Source organism: Oxyura jamaicensis, chromosome Z, assembly GCF_011077185.1.
Source record: "Oxyura jamaicensis isolate SHBP4307 breed ruddy duck chromosome Z, BPBGC_Ojam_1.0, whole genome shotgun sequence".
NCBI classification, from domain to species: domain Eukaryota; kingdom Metazoa; phylum Chordata; class Aves; order Anseriformes; family Anatidae; genus Oxyura; species Oxyura jamaicensis.
The window spans coordinates 62,153,713-62,170,228 of NC_048926.1; the positions used below are offsets into that span (position 1 = coordinate 62,153,713).

The 16,516-nt window shown below is 37.0% G+C and overlaps 1 protein-coding gene across 3 annotated transcripts in view; it reads left to right on the forward strand.

The window, feature by feature from the left end:
• KCNN2 (potassium calcium-activated channel subfamily N member 2) overlaps nt 1–16,303 on the forward strand; it is a 79,888-nt gene extending 63,585 nt beyond the window's left edge. The window contains exons 5-9 of one of the 3 annotated variants that reach the window (XM_035309400.1): nt 2,164–2,274; nt 4,827–4,954; nt 7,525–7,533; nt 10,028–10,097; nt 12,066–16,303. In XM_035309400.1, coding sequence (XP_035165291.1) covers nt 2,164–2,274; nt 4,827–4,954; nt 7,525–7,533; nt 10,028–10,097; nt 12,066–12,353 — 606 coding nt within the window. In that variant the 3' untranslated portion in view covers nt 12,354–16,303. The remainder of the gene's footprint in view (nt 1–2,163; nt 2,275–4,826; nt 4,955–7,524; nt 7,534–10,027; nt 10,098–12,065) is intronic. The other 2 variants (XM_035309399.1, XM_035309401.1) reach the window with 2 other exon arrangements.
• Nucleotides 16,304–16,516: the final 213 nt, after the last annotated feature.

Below are 16,516 nucleotides of genomic sequence, written 5' to 3' on the forward strand. Positions count from 1 at the left end.
GGGGGGGGGGGCAGGTGTCTAGTATTTTTCTTTCCTGATTATTTAGCATAAACAGCTGTTTTGTGCCACTTTGCCAGTGGTGAGCAGGCCACTTTGTATAAACAGCCTCATCCCATTTTAACATTCTTGCTGTAAGCAGGCAGAATTCAAAGTATGTCACTGGAGCAACACTTGGCCCCAGTTATCTGACATAGTGGACCAAAAGACTTCATTTTTTCCTCTTTCCTTCTTTTTTTTTTTTTTTCCTATTTTATGGGATCATATTTTTATTTTTTTGCCCACATGGAAGTCTTCTGCATTTTACTACTTCCTTCCTACACTCCTTCACAGTAAGGAGACTGAAGAAGAGCTGTCTATTTTCTGAGGAGGTAGGGCATACAAATGAGTAGCTCCTACCCATTTCTCTTCTCAGCATTTCTGAAACTCTCAATCTTAGGCTGTGTTGGCTGTCTTCATCCTTTTTGTCTCTGATATGTGGGATATGGGAAAGCAAAGGATTAGTTACAGCCCCATTTTGCCCTTATCTCATGAAGAAAGAGTGGGACTTCAAATAAATGTTTGTGAACTTCACTCAGCATAGGGCAGGAGAACAGGGGGAGAGGGCACAGCAAAGCCTGGAAGGTTAGCACGGAGGATAGGAGAGAAGCTGGAGGGGGAAATGCAGCAAAATTACAAGGGATGTGTTCAAGGGAATGTTGAGGGCTGTTGGGGATGGAAACTTGGCTAGGTAAGAACTAATTGCAGAGGATCAGATCCTTGTGAGGAAGCAGATGAATATCTTGGAACAATCTACCAGTGGAGATTAATTATTTGGACACTCTCACAAAATTAATTGGGTGCCTCAGTAGGAAAGTAGAGAGGGCAGATTAATTTTTTTGAGGACACTATGTGAATAAGGAGTCCCAGGGAGTTAATTTATTTTCCATTCTCTGTGTATTAAGTAGTGGAATTTGTATTTTGGAAGTTAGATTCAGGAATTTGGTCTGCATCTTCTGGAGATAATAAGGCAGGCATGGGGGGAGTGGGGAGGAATGGAGAGAGAGTAAATTAATGGGAGAAATACAGAAAGAGTGGAAGAACACTGAAAGTGTAGTAAGATTCAACGTGCAACAAGAGACTGCTTTACACTGGAGAGCAACTGACACAGGTGCAATAACAACTAGATGTGGTGAACACAGCCTTGTATATTTAATGTGTTTTTTATTCTTTTAAGAACGTTTTTTGTTTGTTTGTTTAATTAAAGAGAAGACAAAAGATGAAAACAGCAGTAGTAATGCTAGTAATAGCATCAGAGAGTAAATGATACCTTGAGATATGTGTAATGCATATTGTTTCTCCTTACCTGACTCATTTTAGCCAACTTCTTCTTCTCTCTTCCTCACCTCCACATAAAAATAAAATACTGTGATGCTGATAAAGATACTGCTATTTCAAAGAAACTGACACCTAGCGACTTTGTCCTGTTACGAACATGCATGTCTGTGCATACACAGTGTATGCATACATGTACACAGCACAAATTAGTAACTTGGTATTTTCTCCGTCCAGATTTTGCTGAAATAATGCTTGTGTGCTATTTTTTATGTTAACAAAAGAAGCAGAAATACTGTAGGAAAAAAATCAATGAAAGCTCAAAAAACAACAGGGAAGTGTACTAAAATGACTAAACACTAAACTTATGATAGTTTTATTTTCAGGCCCTAAAGAAAAACCTAAGAAACTTGTTAGTGTCCTAAATACTAATCTAATCTTCTTCTTTAGCAATTGCTGTAACCTTGAGACAGTTACTAAGAACAGGGTATTTTGTGTTTATTTACTAACATGCTGGGTTCTAAAAGTTGTTTTGTTCACACACACCCCTTTGTTTTGCACTAGAAATGGGATGTGTTCACATTTTCAACCCCTGCAGGAAAAAAAGCAGAACTTCTAAATGATGCTGCTCACTAATTATTTTGATGCCTTGACAGTATACCAGCCTGTAATTGCTGACTTTTCCTATTATTTTGAATTGAAATAGCTGTAGCATGTTCACTATATTTACCAGGGATGAATCACCTGATGCCTACCATATTTCTACAGCAGAGGAGAAACTTCCACAAGAAAAAAAAAAAACTCTGCAAAATGCAGTAGTAACATCTTGGGGGTTTGTTTTATTGTTTTCAGGGTGCTGGGTGCACTGCACTGGTGGTAGCTGTGGTGGCAAGGAAGTTAGAACTTACCAAAGCTGAAAAACATGTGCATAATTTCATGATGGACACCCAGCTAACTAAAAGAGTAAGTCACATTTTATATTCACAGCTGAAAAGGAAAGGTATGTTAATTTATTTCTGCATTTGTTTTAAATGGTCTCCTGCTCCGTTCCTCTACTGGGCTTTTTCACGGGTGTGATTTTGAAAAGAGGAAATGGAATGCCCTGAGCTTTTCTTTGAATTGAGGGTAACTGCAAATTCCTAGAGGATTTTTGAGGATTTCAATATTTCCTGTGGAAAGTTCTTGCAGATGAAAGATAATTGGTATAACCAGCACTTAAATGCTGTAAAATTAGAAAATAATACGTTAAAGTAAAAAACTTTCATGCAGCATATGAGAAGAACTTGTAGCTGCAATAGGTGAAATGACTGACATAAAAGGACTTCAAGCTATGAAGAAAAAGACGTGTTCATAGTTTGCAATTGCTTGGATGCCGAGCAAAGGGTTCATTTAGCTGCATACAGTACTGAAGCACAAAGGCAGATGTTTTGTAGAAAATAGAAATATGTTTAAATGGATTATTAAAAAAAAATAAATAAAACAGAAATCATTAGAATTCATTTAAAAGTGCTGTTTTGATTTTTTATTGAACTTTTTATTTTTTTCCCAAACTGGCAGCAGTGTTTCTGCTCTCGGTGTGGAGGAGGTTGGCTGCATCAGCAGAGCTTCTTGCAGCAATGCAGCCCCAGCTGGGGACAGCCACACCATGCCTCCACGAGGTGTGCTTCTAGGGCACATCAGCACACAGGTCTGGTGGTGCTGGCTGCCACACGTCTGTGCTGGTCACCTCTAAAAGCCTGTACCTCCCCTAAGCAGTCACAGGGGGGAAAAACTAAGGATGTGTGTGGGAAGGCTGTTCTTACACAGGTGAAAAGGGTAGGTTCTTGTAACTGCACTTGAGGTGTCCATCTGAGCAGGGTGCCTTACACAGCTATTACAGTGAATTAGGGTCCTGCTGATACTAGACCACAGGCAACAATTTGCCCTTTCCTAGCAAGTTTGGAAATCTACAGTAGTGACACCAAAACTGAAGTGAATCTTGCCTGTATCAGCTCATTTAATTAGAGAAAGAATCTGCTGTAAATTTAGGAATTTGGCTAGATGAGTCCTAGCACAGGGAACTAAAATGTGAGGAATATAAAGTAGTAGCAAACTAAAACAGTCTCTCTAACTTTTGGTAACAGAATGGCAGGTTTCAAATACAGCAGTCTGCTTTGATTCTTGCCCACGATGAGGTATGAAGTTGCTGTTGAAAGATCAGACAAGAATATTTTTCAACTCTAATCTGACAGAACTAAAAATGTCTTTTAGCAGGGAAGGAGATTTTGTCAAAATTGGCCAGATTTTGAGCCAGGTGTTCATTCGTGCCTTTTAAAGTTAACTTGTGCCTTTTTTAAAGTTCATTCTATCCAGCTATTCTTCATATATATCTAATTATCAATTTCGTAGTGTATCTGAGTGGTGCTTCAAACTCATGCAACTCAAAGCAAATGAAAAGCAAACCAAGCAAGCAAATCTGAGATGCACATCAGATTACAACTGCATTACACAGACACTGGAGAGGTTTTCCCAGGATCTGAAGATAAACATATCTTATGGTAAAATGCAAGGGCTAGATAAAGATTGTGAGGAAGTCTCTAAAATGCAATTTGGCTTCCACTGAAGTCAGGACCACGGATTGTCCAACGCATTACAGGTACAAGGTGGGAACCTCCTGCTGAGTGGAGCTACTGCATTGTGTTCCTACAATACCACTACCTATACAGGGACTTAGCTCTGGTGCTGCAGTGACGGGCATGATATACAGTTGGAGAGAGAGAAAATAAAGGTCAATATCCAGAACAAGTTGCCTTTGCAAGTAGCCTAGCAATTCTATTAATAAACACTGCAGTGAAATTCTTTGTCAGTTTTTTTCAATCATTCCTGAAAATATTGGAGGGCCTAGGAAGAAACTGTAGGTACTCCTACCTTTAACATTGTATGGAAATCTCATATAAAAAATATCAAAGCACTTAGGAAAGAAAACACAAGCCACATTAATTGGCAAGATTTTTTTTCACCTCCTCTGAGACTGTTCAGAAAGAAACAAGAAGGTAAAGTGTAAACAAACAACAAAAATTCCAGCTAGCGCCAAACAACTCTGGAATGTTAAAATGGTGGTAAACTGCAAAGAGAAATAAGAGCTAATAATGATACAACAAGAAGGAGAGAAAATTTATGGTCTTATAAAATAGTGTAGTTAATTACCATGCAAATAATTCATTAATATTTCCTCACTGTAATTTATATTGCCATAAACACTGGATGATGCTAACTCTTTTTAAAGAAGGACAAGTGGTTCTCAGATGCAAAGGTAGCTGGTATCATATTTGTAAGTAACAACACAGAAATTGCTCAGTACTTAGTTCCCTTAGTCCAGCTTCCCTTTTCTGCCGTTACTGCTACAGCTTCCTGACGTAGTCATTTCCCACAGTTTGGCAGGGTCTTAAGTGTTTTAGAAAGAGTTTATGCTAGAAATGATAAAACATGACATAATGCTGTTTTGGTCAGCCTGGTGTTTTTGTTTTATTAAACAGGTGAAAAATGCAGCGGCCAATGTACTCAGGGAAACATGGTTAATTTATAAAAACACAAAGCTGGTTAAAAAGATAGACCATGCAAAAGTAAGGAAACATCAACGCAAATTCTTGCAAGCTATTCATCAGTAAGTACTGTTTTGCTTTGTTCTTCCTCTCCAGACGTTCTCTCTTTTTTTCACTTATTTTCCCTCTTCCTGTTAGTTTCTCTCTCTCACTCTCCCCTTCTCGCTTTTAACAGAATATTGTGCTTGAGTTTGATTTTTTTTTGAGTAAGACAAAAATAAGGTTTTACTATGGTATCAGTTTTCAAAAGAAGGTATGGTGACTGTATGCCCAACACAGTTTAAATCAGCATTCTTTATAGGTTTTATAGGAGTTTCCCATGCTTTTTGAAATAGATATGACTTTTTTTTTTTTTTTTTTTTTGTCTTTTGCCACAGAGAATGTCCTTTGTTGTTATGTATTTGCTTACAGGTGGTAAGATACAACCAAGCTGCAATAGAAGAAGAGCAAAAGAAAAAATAATAATAATTTGCAGTAGTTGTTTTGATAATTTCAGATCAGAATGATGTGATAAAGAGAGGCTATAAGTGTGTATGTAGCATTTAATTAAAAGAGTATGCATCAAGCTTCATTTTTACAGCTCAACAGCAATTATTTGCCATTTCCTCAGTGGATAAAAGCAAGTGTTGGTCTATCAACTACTACCTCTGACATAGAGAAAATGAGAACTTGCACCGACAGACATTTTATGACCCTTGAACACCTCTGCCATAATTCAGATGAGTTGAACTCCTCTGCTGAACTCCAAAACAGTTGAAGACAAACCTGAGAAATGTGAACAGTTTAGTAGGACTAAATTGAATTATGGTAATGCCAGACTATAAGTATTCATCTGAAATTCCTAATACATATTTGTCATAAAGCACATAAAACCCTGCAGAATTTCATGGTGATTAAGTTCCTTTTCCTTGGACTATACAGAAGAAAAAGAGAGACTTTTGTCCTCAAGAACCACAGACTCAATATAAGGGATGGTTAGGACCCATGCCACTATTTGTTCTGTTTGATGTCCCCGTCCAGCCTCAGGCAGCCATTTGTGAGGCCTATGAAAAGGGTTTTCCTGATATACTTGAGGAAATGTAGATGAATTAATCAAGGTTCATTTTATACTGATATTTTGATAACATCTGTGTGAGTCTGTGTGTGATCCAGCCTGTGAGGAGAAGCGAAGGAAGCGTCCATCTGACCCCACCTACGTTCATTAAAAGGACTCCTATGTCTCATCTTGCATGATGAAGAGAAAGGAAAAGCCAGGTTGTCTTATTTCCTATTAGTAAATTTAGGCTAACAGTCATTGCTTCTCTGTTTTATAATAGTGTTTTAAAAGAATAGGTAGCTAAGCTTTGAAGGTATGAAGTATTCTATAAACCTTGATAACCATATCGTACTTAGCAGACATGCCATGTTAAATATTACTATGCTGTTACAGACAAACCTGAGGCAATGAAAGGACTGCAAAAGTTGAGGCATTTTTCCCATGGATAAAAAGTACCTTTGAGCAGTATAGTCATCCTGCCTAGCTTAAAGGACTGGGAAGCAGGGAGGGGTGGGCAAGGGTCCTGGGGTAGAGAATGGTGTGTCCTGTGCATCCTTTGCCAGACTTGAATGCCTTATTGAAAAGCTTATTCCTTAACATTTTACCTTTCCTATTTATTGTTTGTGTGTGTGTCTTGTGTGCGTGCACATGTATTGAAAGATGAATCTAAAAAGCACAGCAGGCTCGATCTGCAGCTTCATATATCATTCAAGCTCAGAAGAATTTCACAGGGTGTAAGCTATTGTTCTGCACCTGCCTTAAAAATTCATTACTCAGGTGGGGTGGAGAAGGTGGCAGTAAGTTTTCCTAGCTGTGCCAGCAAAACTTTGAACAGCTATGTTAATATTTCCTAATGTTCTTTAGCACTTTGCATCCCATTCCTAAACCTTGTATGTAAGAACAAAAATTCAGTTCTCAGTATGCCGAAGAGTGTCCCACGGATGGAAACATTGCTCTAGCAGTTTGCTTTCTCTCAGCTGCAGCAGAGTAGCTGGGTGTGATTTATTTTCTCTCACTTTGCATCCAAACTTTTCTCAAGGGACCAAGGGACTCATGGTGGTATGTGGCTCTCTTCCATTTTTCTGGATTCTTAGGAATTTTTTTTAGTCCTCCTCCTTCACCTTTTCAATCATTTGGCTGGAGACAGGAATAAAAGAAGTGAAGCTTCAGTTTTATGCAACAAACGAGAGCAGATCATGTTAACACTCTCAAACTCACATTCACAGCCCTAAAACATGATTATCCATGACTGTGCTGCCTTCCACTGGTCTGGATCTTTTTTGCTTCTCATGCATACTAAATAAGGTGAAGGTGAAATCACCACTCTAAACAATATTATTAAAAAGACTTTATGAATCCTATGAATAAGAAAATGTACAGATGATAGTTAATGGGAAGGTTTGAAGGTACTGAAAGTACTTCATCATGACAGCAGGTGGATTAGATTCCACCTGAGGCAGTTACTGGTTGGAAAAAGAGGCAACTAGGACTTCCCACCTGCTGAATCGAGCCCACTGTGCTCATTTGGTTGTTTTAGTATATTTTACAGTTTGTTTTCTTTTGTTTTGTCTTTTTATTTCAACAAAATGAAAATAGAGCTCGGAAGTAAGTTGTATGAGCCGTTCCTTTCTAAATTTGCAGAGTTTACCACTGTCTGCATGCAAAAAATAGAGTCTTTATTTGTGAACTTCAGTGGTCTGATTGCTACCATGGAAACGCGATCCAGAATCATGATCTTTTGCTGTGATAAGTGAAGTTTATAAAATCAAGGTGTTTCATATTTTCTCTTCGTGAACTTAAGAACAAAAGTCCATCACTGTTCTTTAAATCTGGCTGCTGCAGCTAAAGACTTGCCATTACCTGGGTATACATTTTACAGTCTGTAACATGTTTATCACACTGGTGTCAGTTGGTACCTGTTTTGCTACATCGTCAATGATTTTCTCAAAATTTTGAAGTAGACATACTCACTGGCAAACAGGTGCGTCAAGGAATCTGAAGAAAAGCGGAAAAAACATGCTCTGCAAATTCTCTGAGAGATGTTTTCCAAAACACCAGGATTGTCGTTCTCCAGTCAAGTCGTTACAAGTTTACCTGAGTAATTATTGTTATCTGAGACTATGACGATGCAGCTCCATACTTTGGAAGTGCTTCCATATTTTTGCTTTAGCATAGCTCCCGCTCACAGACTCTGAAAGCAACATTCCTACAATCTGTATTTATGTTGTGCTCTAAAGGAGGCCTCCAGGGGAAGAAGAGCATATCACATTCCAGTAACAAGATGCTGGAATGTCAGTTTTATGCAAACAGTTGGTTTCTACCTTATCGGAGTTATTTCCATGTGCTAAGAAAGATATTTCAATTTTCATAACTTTCTCATGGAGGTTAGCCTGGATATTAAAGGAAATGCTTGGTAACCAAAGATTTGAACACAAGCTTCCCAATTCTGGTGTATCTTGAAGAAAACTTCCATTTATATATATATATATATATTTAGATTGCTTCATCTGTTTCTTAGCATTTAAGAGGTCATTTGTAGCCCTTTTCCCCAGATTCCTTTGGAAAAAATAAGCATCACTGTGTAGGATTCCTTCCCCCCTCAATTCTGCCTCCAGATTAAAATACTTTGTAGCTATCTTGGAAGCATCGAGCTGCTGGAAATGAAGAGAGTTGTTTGCTCCCAAGAGTTTAGGGAAATAATCCTGATCACACTGAAGGCATTAGCAGTTTTGTCGTTAACTTAAATGGGATCAGAATTTCATCCCCTACATTCAAAGTACGGAGAAATCAAAATGATTTTCCACATTATTGTTTGGAGCACTTTGAGGCTTACAGAAGTGAAGAGTAAGTCCTTTTAAACTGCTGTGGCTGTACCACAGAGTCTGGCATGACATGGGGCTCTTTTGTGCCACTGCTAGAATTTAGTTTGTGTTTATACAAGAACAGGTTTATATGCCTTTGTGAAATCATGTTAGTTTCATAAGATACACAGCATTTTCTAAGTAACATGTTAATCGAGAAATAGGCAGAGTACACACTGGCAACCCACGTGCCACAAAATGCTGCCAAACTTATTTTGATTTGACAGCTAACCAAATAGTTCGCTTGGCTGGCCCGTAACATACTAGTAGTCTTATCAAGTCTCTTATAAATTGATGTGCTGGTTTTGAAAAAGGCTGTTTCTTGCTTGAAACATCCAGCAGAAAAGTCGTTGAAAGTTCAAGTAATCCTCTATTGGGAAATGTTTAACAAAGCACTCATACTTAAGTAATAAATTGCCTATTTTGAAAATCAGATCTACAAACCATTACTTCAGTAAACATTTACTTTGATTCAGAGAGCCCATAAGAAAGACCATGTTCCAACATTGTGCCTAACTAATTAATAACAATGCAGATAGGTAGGCATCAAAGAGAAAAATACATCCTTACTTCTTGTATAGTTTCTCAGTTCTCTAGTTTAAATAGTGCATTGAAAAGGTATCTCTATGTTTAAAATGTAAGCATATTCAGATTCACAAATTGTGTAAGGAAATTAAGCGTATTGGCAAGTACATTGTGTATTTAGCTGCTGGTCAGATGGAAGTTGTGTTTAAAACAATGAGAAACTCACTTATCACTGTATCTCCATCAGGTTCAAACACCTGCTAACCCAATCCATTTCCGACAGAACAGGGCTAATACCTGTATCTAGTCATGTAGACATGGGAAGATTCTTGATCGCTACAGCATTAATGACAAAAAACAATTGTTCTATGTTTCTTCCTATGTCTACTTGTCACGATACTGAGGCTTTGAGGAATGTTTTGGCTTTCTTTCATGTAGTCTGGATAAATTGTTATCTCCCTTTTTGAATTCAACTTTAACCATGGCAAATAGTATTCTCAAGGACATCACATTTCCTTGCTCTTTCCTTTTTTGCGGTGTTGAAGAAGCATGCTTCTCATTGTAGCAGGCACATGACCAATTCTGAATTTACACAAAGTACTCAAGGCATTGTCCATGCAGTTATTTGTTCTTGTAAATTTTATGCATGCTTTTTAGAAATCCTTGCATGACTACACACACACACAAATCTGACTTCAGATTCCACTTTTTAGATTAAGAAGTGTTAAAATGGAACAAAGGAAACTGAATGATCAAGCCAACACATTGGTGGACCTGGCAAAGGTTAGTAGGCAATTATTTCTTGTTTTAACATTATTCCTTTCAAAATGGAAGAATTTGAAAGTGAAAATATGCATTTTACGTGCAGGTATTGTTGACAAGTGTTTTATTTTGTTTTTGTTTTTATTTACAGAAAATGAAAATATGCATCTGTTTTAGGTTGACACTCATTAAATGAAACATCTTATTTATGACCTTGACTAAACTTTGAATGCACCATTTATTTTTGGGGGGGTGGGGAGTTCATATTTGAGAAAGATTTCGCAATCAAGAGGGTGACCCTGACTGCTGATGAGGTGAAGAGTCACCTGATGAGGTGACTGCAGTCATCATGGTAAGTCCTGAACTGGGGCTAGGCTGTAGTAGTGTAATGCTGTGTAGTAAAGTGGTTACCTGTCCACTGACAGTGTGTTTGCTGTGAGGAATCATAGTAGGCAGGCTGAAATTAAAGGTTCTGGTTTTCTGTTCCTATTTTCATATGAAGCAGAGACATTGGATATGTTGGTTTAGGTCTGCATTTGATCCACAATTTTATAATGAACAATAGCTGCCTCCTTTGCTCATAAATCATACGGATATGGGTTCATTAATCTTTCGTCAGCCCTTCGAGATAAGTTAAATTGCAAACTGCTTGTCTATTGTTGCTGGCTTTTTTTTTAATATGTATATAATTACTAGAGAATATCAGGGTTGAGCTGAGAGCATTCCAGGTTTCACATTAGACCTCAATATATAACTTTTAAGGATCATAATTGGAAGCTATATTAGGAGCATCCGTTGGTTTTACCTAAGGGTTTCTTGTACACCCCTTTAAGGCATCTCAAAGCCCGCCTCAATTTAAAGTACATCATCACGGCAAAGATTAAATTCTTCAGCGTTCCTTTCCCTTTTGCTTTAGAGAACCACCTGACAGCTTCACTTGCTGAAAATGCATTTCACTCTATGGTTTCTAGCAGTTAATAAGGAATTTTCACATACTATTTAATGTAGAATAGTTTGCCTTCAAGTAATATGCTGGCATCTTGAAATAAGGGGCAGAGAAATGGGTTGTCAACACTCACCTGATAGTGAAATGCTTTATACTTCAGGCAACCTTTCAATTTTCATTCTCTTTGAATGGTTTATAAACTTCAGCCAGTTTGTCTACTGAATTACATCCAGTTTTAACTTTAGTTTAAGTCTACTTTGAAGTCTCAGTCTACAAGAGGGAGAAAGTAATTTTTAACCATTTTCTTGCCTCAATGGCAAGAAAAACTAATGGAAGTGGCAAAAAAGTGACAGTCCCTGTGAAGTAACATTTCAGATTACATTTTTATTGACCTCTATGGCATTTAAAATTCACCCTATATTTCTGTAACCAAATATGGTTTTGCAGTGGGCAAATGGACAGGGGAGCACAGAAGCAGAGGAGTGTACAATTCAATATTTGTACTGCACAATACTTGTTTGTACTGCAGTTCAAAAACTGCCCACCCAACTACTTTTGTTACAGGCAGTTCAGGGAAACCTGGTCAGTTTAAGGAGGAAGCAAAGGAGCAAAATCTGTGTTCTGCTTAAAAGTACAAAGGTGTTTAAAGTCAGAGAAAATGCAGAATAGTCAAGGATGCATCACTGCTGTGGCACATGAGTCTTCTCAGGGTTTACACAACTAACTGTTTCTGGGCATGGTGCATTTCTAAGCACCTGAACTAAAAAAAGGTCTGCTGTTTTGCCTAATTCGTTTAGATCTTGGCATTCAAAGTGCTACTCAAAATGTGTTATGTTTCTGCTCCATAGAGTTGGTAAAAAGCTTATTCTGAATTTACATGTAAAATTATTTCGCAAGGCTATATCTTTTTTTTTAATTTATTTATTCATATATTTTTTTCGTTGTGGAGTACAAAAGTGTTTGTAAACCCTTGTAGATTTTAGTGCACGTTACAGCATTTGTAAGATCTATCTAAACCTTTGTTTACGTCCTTCTACTTTCAGACTCAAAACATCATGTATGACATGATTTCTGACTTAAATGAAAGAAGTGAAGATTTTGAGAAGAGAATTGTCACTCTGGAAACTAAACTGGAAACCTTAATTGGTAGTATTCAAGCTCTACCTGGACTGATTAGCCAGACAATCAGCCAGCAACAGAGGGATTTCCTCGAGGCTCAGATACAAAATTATGATAAGCATGTTGCCTACAGTGCTGAACGATCACGATCTTTGTCAAGAAGAAGGAGATCCTCATCCACAGCACCACCAACTTCATCAGAGAGTAGCTAGAAGAGAATAAGTTAACCACAAAATAAAGACTTTTTGCCATCATATGGTCAATATTTTAGCTTTTATTGTAAAGCCCTATGGTTCTAACCAGTGTTATCTGGGTTCTGATGTCAGAATCCTGGAAACCTGAACACAATGTTTTAGGCCAAAATGAGTGAAAACTCTTTTTTTTTTCCCCCATCCTCCTCTCAGATGCACAGTGAATGCACCTATTATTGCTATATTAGATTGTTCCTCCTGTAATTTCACTAACTTTTTATTCATGCACTTCAAACAGACTTTACTACTACAATATATAATATAATAAAAAGGTTAATTTCTGCACATAGTTGCTTGGTTACTTGGACTTTAACCGTTTTTTTAAAAAGCTCACAATCAAAAGGCCTAATTGTAAACATTTAAGAAACAAAATTGAAGCTTAATCATTATCCCTCAGTATGAAAACCAATTCATTAAACTTTGCTTGCAGTGGAGGGGGAAAAAAATCAGTGTTCATCTAACAATGTGCTGAATAATGTATAGTCATTTTAAAAGGTCACTGACAGCTTCAGTTTCTGAAGGGATTACTTAAAAACATAGTTTATCCCAGAAAATGAGTTAAGAAGTATGCTATGGGTTTTTTAAGATCTTCTTAGGGCTTTTGTTTAACACGCATTTGTACACACGCACACAGATAATACATATACATATATATATATGTATATAAAGTTATTTATGCCATGCCCATGGCAAAGATCTTTTAAACTGACTATTTGTAAAGCTGCTGATGTGCAAAAAGCACAGGAAGGGTCCTGTTCATTTATTTGGAATCTCATAATTACTCCAGGTAAGTATGTCCAGACAGAAGCATCACTTTCAAGCTGGAAGTCTCCCATTAATGCTACTTAGGTTTTGGAAATATTGGGTTGCTCCTAACTCTCTCTGCTTCCTTTTTTTTGTATTTAATGTTTCTGGAGTGAATGACTGACACACAGAGTTGGAGTGTACACGCTTGTGTGATGGCAGCACAACGTCCTGTATACATTATGTTTAGATAATCCCCGTGGTTTCTGCTATGCCATCAAGTTTAGCAAGAAACTTTTAACAAATATTTCCAAAAAAAAAATGTAGTAAACCTGCTGTAGACCGGAGTTATGTGAGTGGGGTATCTGTACTATTTTACTTTCATGCAGAGATAATAAGGTCTTCTTTCTTGAGAAACCAAAGCGTAGTGTACATGTTTGTGAAAAAGTTCTGGCTGACTTTTCTCCTTGTTTATATTCCAGAGTAGCAAACCTAGGTAAGCTTAAATGCTCAGCACATGCAACTTGCATTCTTGATTTCTATTTATAAGCAGGAAGTTATAAGACTTTATAAAATATTTTATCGTATTTGATACTTATAAAATATACTAGCCCTGCACCCTCCCCTCTTAATTTACAGTGAAAAGTGACACAATAGTTAAGTATAACTAGTAGGTATGGCTAACTGTTTCCAAGGAATACTACATCTGTCTAGATGTAACTAATGTGCATGTTGAAGGAAATGATGATTGATCTACACAAGTTTGTGAGTTCTGGTCAGTAGCAATAGCCAGGGAGGACAGTAGTGGAGAAAGTCAGGGCAGCGTGGTGCTAGATAAGGCAGGGGAGCGGTTCTCTGCAAGCTCCCGAAATTCCCCAAGCCAGGTACAGAATCTGAAAAACAGCAGACACTTTGGGCCTATTTATATTAAATGGTTTGCCTTTTTTCTTTTTTTCTTTTTTTTTTTTTTTTTGGTACAAAATATAATAGATAGATGTAAGTTACATACAGTGGCATTGCTTGTTTATAAAAAGCTCACGTGTTTCTCCAGCACTTTTATGTCTTTGAGAAAGATGATGACTTTGCAGTATTTCCCCCCTGGATGAGCAGCACAGTTGCATACCTTTAGAGTGCCTTCCTTATAGACTGTGGTATTTTGTGACTGGAAATAATAAGCTGTATGTGCAGTATTTGCAGTTCTGCTTTGGGGATTTTTCTGTTTTTGTGATGTTCATCTCTCTCAGTTACCAAAGGACAAAAAAAAAAAAAAAAAAAAAAAAAAAAAAGGGGATATTATATAGTGCTAATACTTTGCTAGTCCTAAACTGGGTGAGATTTTGAAGGGTCATGAGCCCACCTTCTTCATCCTGTTGGTAGAATTAGAAGTAGTGATTAATAATACTGGAATTTAGTAGTCAAGTTGCAGAATTCTTCCTTGAATATTTTTCTTTCTCATTCTCCCATTTTCTGTGTTTAATTTAAGAATGTTTTTCTGTCATTGAAAGTGAAATATGTGTGCTGTAGTTTAAATGCATCCTTCTTTGTCTTCTCAGTGTGAACTAGCTCTTTTCTTGCTTACAACATCTTTTTTATATTTTAAGACTCTTTTTTTTTTCCTCTTTCTCCTCTGGGTTGTACAATGGGATTTTAAAAGAACTGTAGTTCCATATTGAAAATTCTTGCCAATCATTCAGAGTTAAGTTTAAGATCTGTCTGCAAGTATTGAGCTGGTTTATTCTGATGTGACAGACCTACTGTCATCTTTGACCTCTCAGTTTTGTGTTACCCATTAGGACAACAGGAGACCAAACCAAACAAACCTACTAAATTCTTGCTGTGGCTTCATGCAGGGAAGGCTGATAGATGTAATGTGACTATCCCCATCAGTCGGGTTCATAACAGTCTGCCAAATTCTTTTGGATTTCTGTCTTGGTTTTTAAAACAAACAGCAAATGACACCATGGAATATTCCAGTTCAATTTCTTCACTACAAATATTTTATCTGCATTTTTTGTACTGATGAGTCTTTTCTTCTAATACCTGGTTTTGCAAAGCACTTAAAATACTCCTTTTGAATCCAAGACAAGACAAGACATATACAGACTTACATTCAGGAGAGCAAAAAGTACTATGGGTTTAATTTTCTGACTCCTAATACAAAATTCCCTTTCATGCTTCCTTATTAGAGTCTTGTACCACAAATTCCGTTACTGATTTTTTATTTCCGAAACTCAAACTCTTTCCCCATGTTCAGCATATCAGCTAACCTAAAGGAAAAGTATCACTATGACTGATATCTCAAACTGCTTGCATGGTTGAATATAGATTTTTCATAGATTTTTCTTTGAAAGATCACTTACAAATGACAAAGAATCCGTCTCAGAGCATATAGCATATTCACGGTGTTACAGTTGAAAAGCTTCATGCATACCCCTTGTCATTGATTGGAAAATTCAGCTTTCACTTGTGATTGAACATGTCCTTTTCACTGTGTTCCATGTACTAATTCAATTTATCAGTTACTTTTGAGTCATGTTGCTAACTGCTACATTTTTAATGACACTTAGCAAAGATGTCTTGGTTGGAAAGGCTGGAATGTAAGATCACAAGTAGGCCCATTCACCGTGCTTAAAACTAAGTACATTGATTTGAATAATATTTTTTTAGTTACATTTAAGTCTTTGCAGGATCAGAATAATACTTTCACAGCATAAATAACTTGCAAATTCCTCTGTAGTTCTTAATTCTCCAAATCGTTATCTTTTATAAGCCTGCAGATCTTCCTGGAAGAGACCCGTCCAAGTCAGCCATTCTTTACCTCCCATGTTTCGTAAAGATGGATCTGATGCAGAAAGAACTTCTGTATTTAAAAATGAAGCAACCAGCATAGGATCCCTGAACACCTTCTGGAACTCCATACCTTTCCTTGTGAGATGTTCAAAAACCATGGTTTCCTAGAATGGGTCTGAATCACTGTCATAATGAGAGGTCAAAGATGGGTGGTAGGCAAACTGTTTTACTGGTGATCAGTTCGTAAGACTTTCTATGTCAGATCATACATGGACATTAATACAATGCACATTAAAAGCATATCTACGTATGAAATAATAAATGGTTTAAATATGAGTGTCTCATATTCAGAATAAAACCTATTACCTTAATCAGTAGTACAAATGTTAATTGTCTGAAAGCTTTTTTTTCCCTAAGACTTATGAAAAATTCTCACTAAGTTTTATCTTCAGAGGGAAGGTTTTCTAATTAGTGAGTCTGTTCTCACCATCTATCAAAATTTTTGTTGCTGAAACATATATACTTTTTTTTTTTTTTTTTTTTTTTTTCTTTAAAGGAAGCGTTTAAAGTCCTTTCGCCTTTTTAGTCCA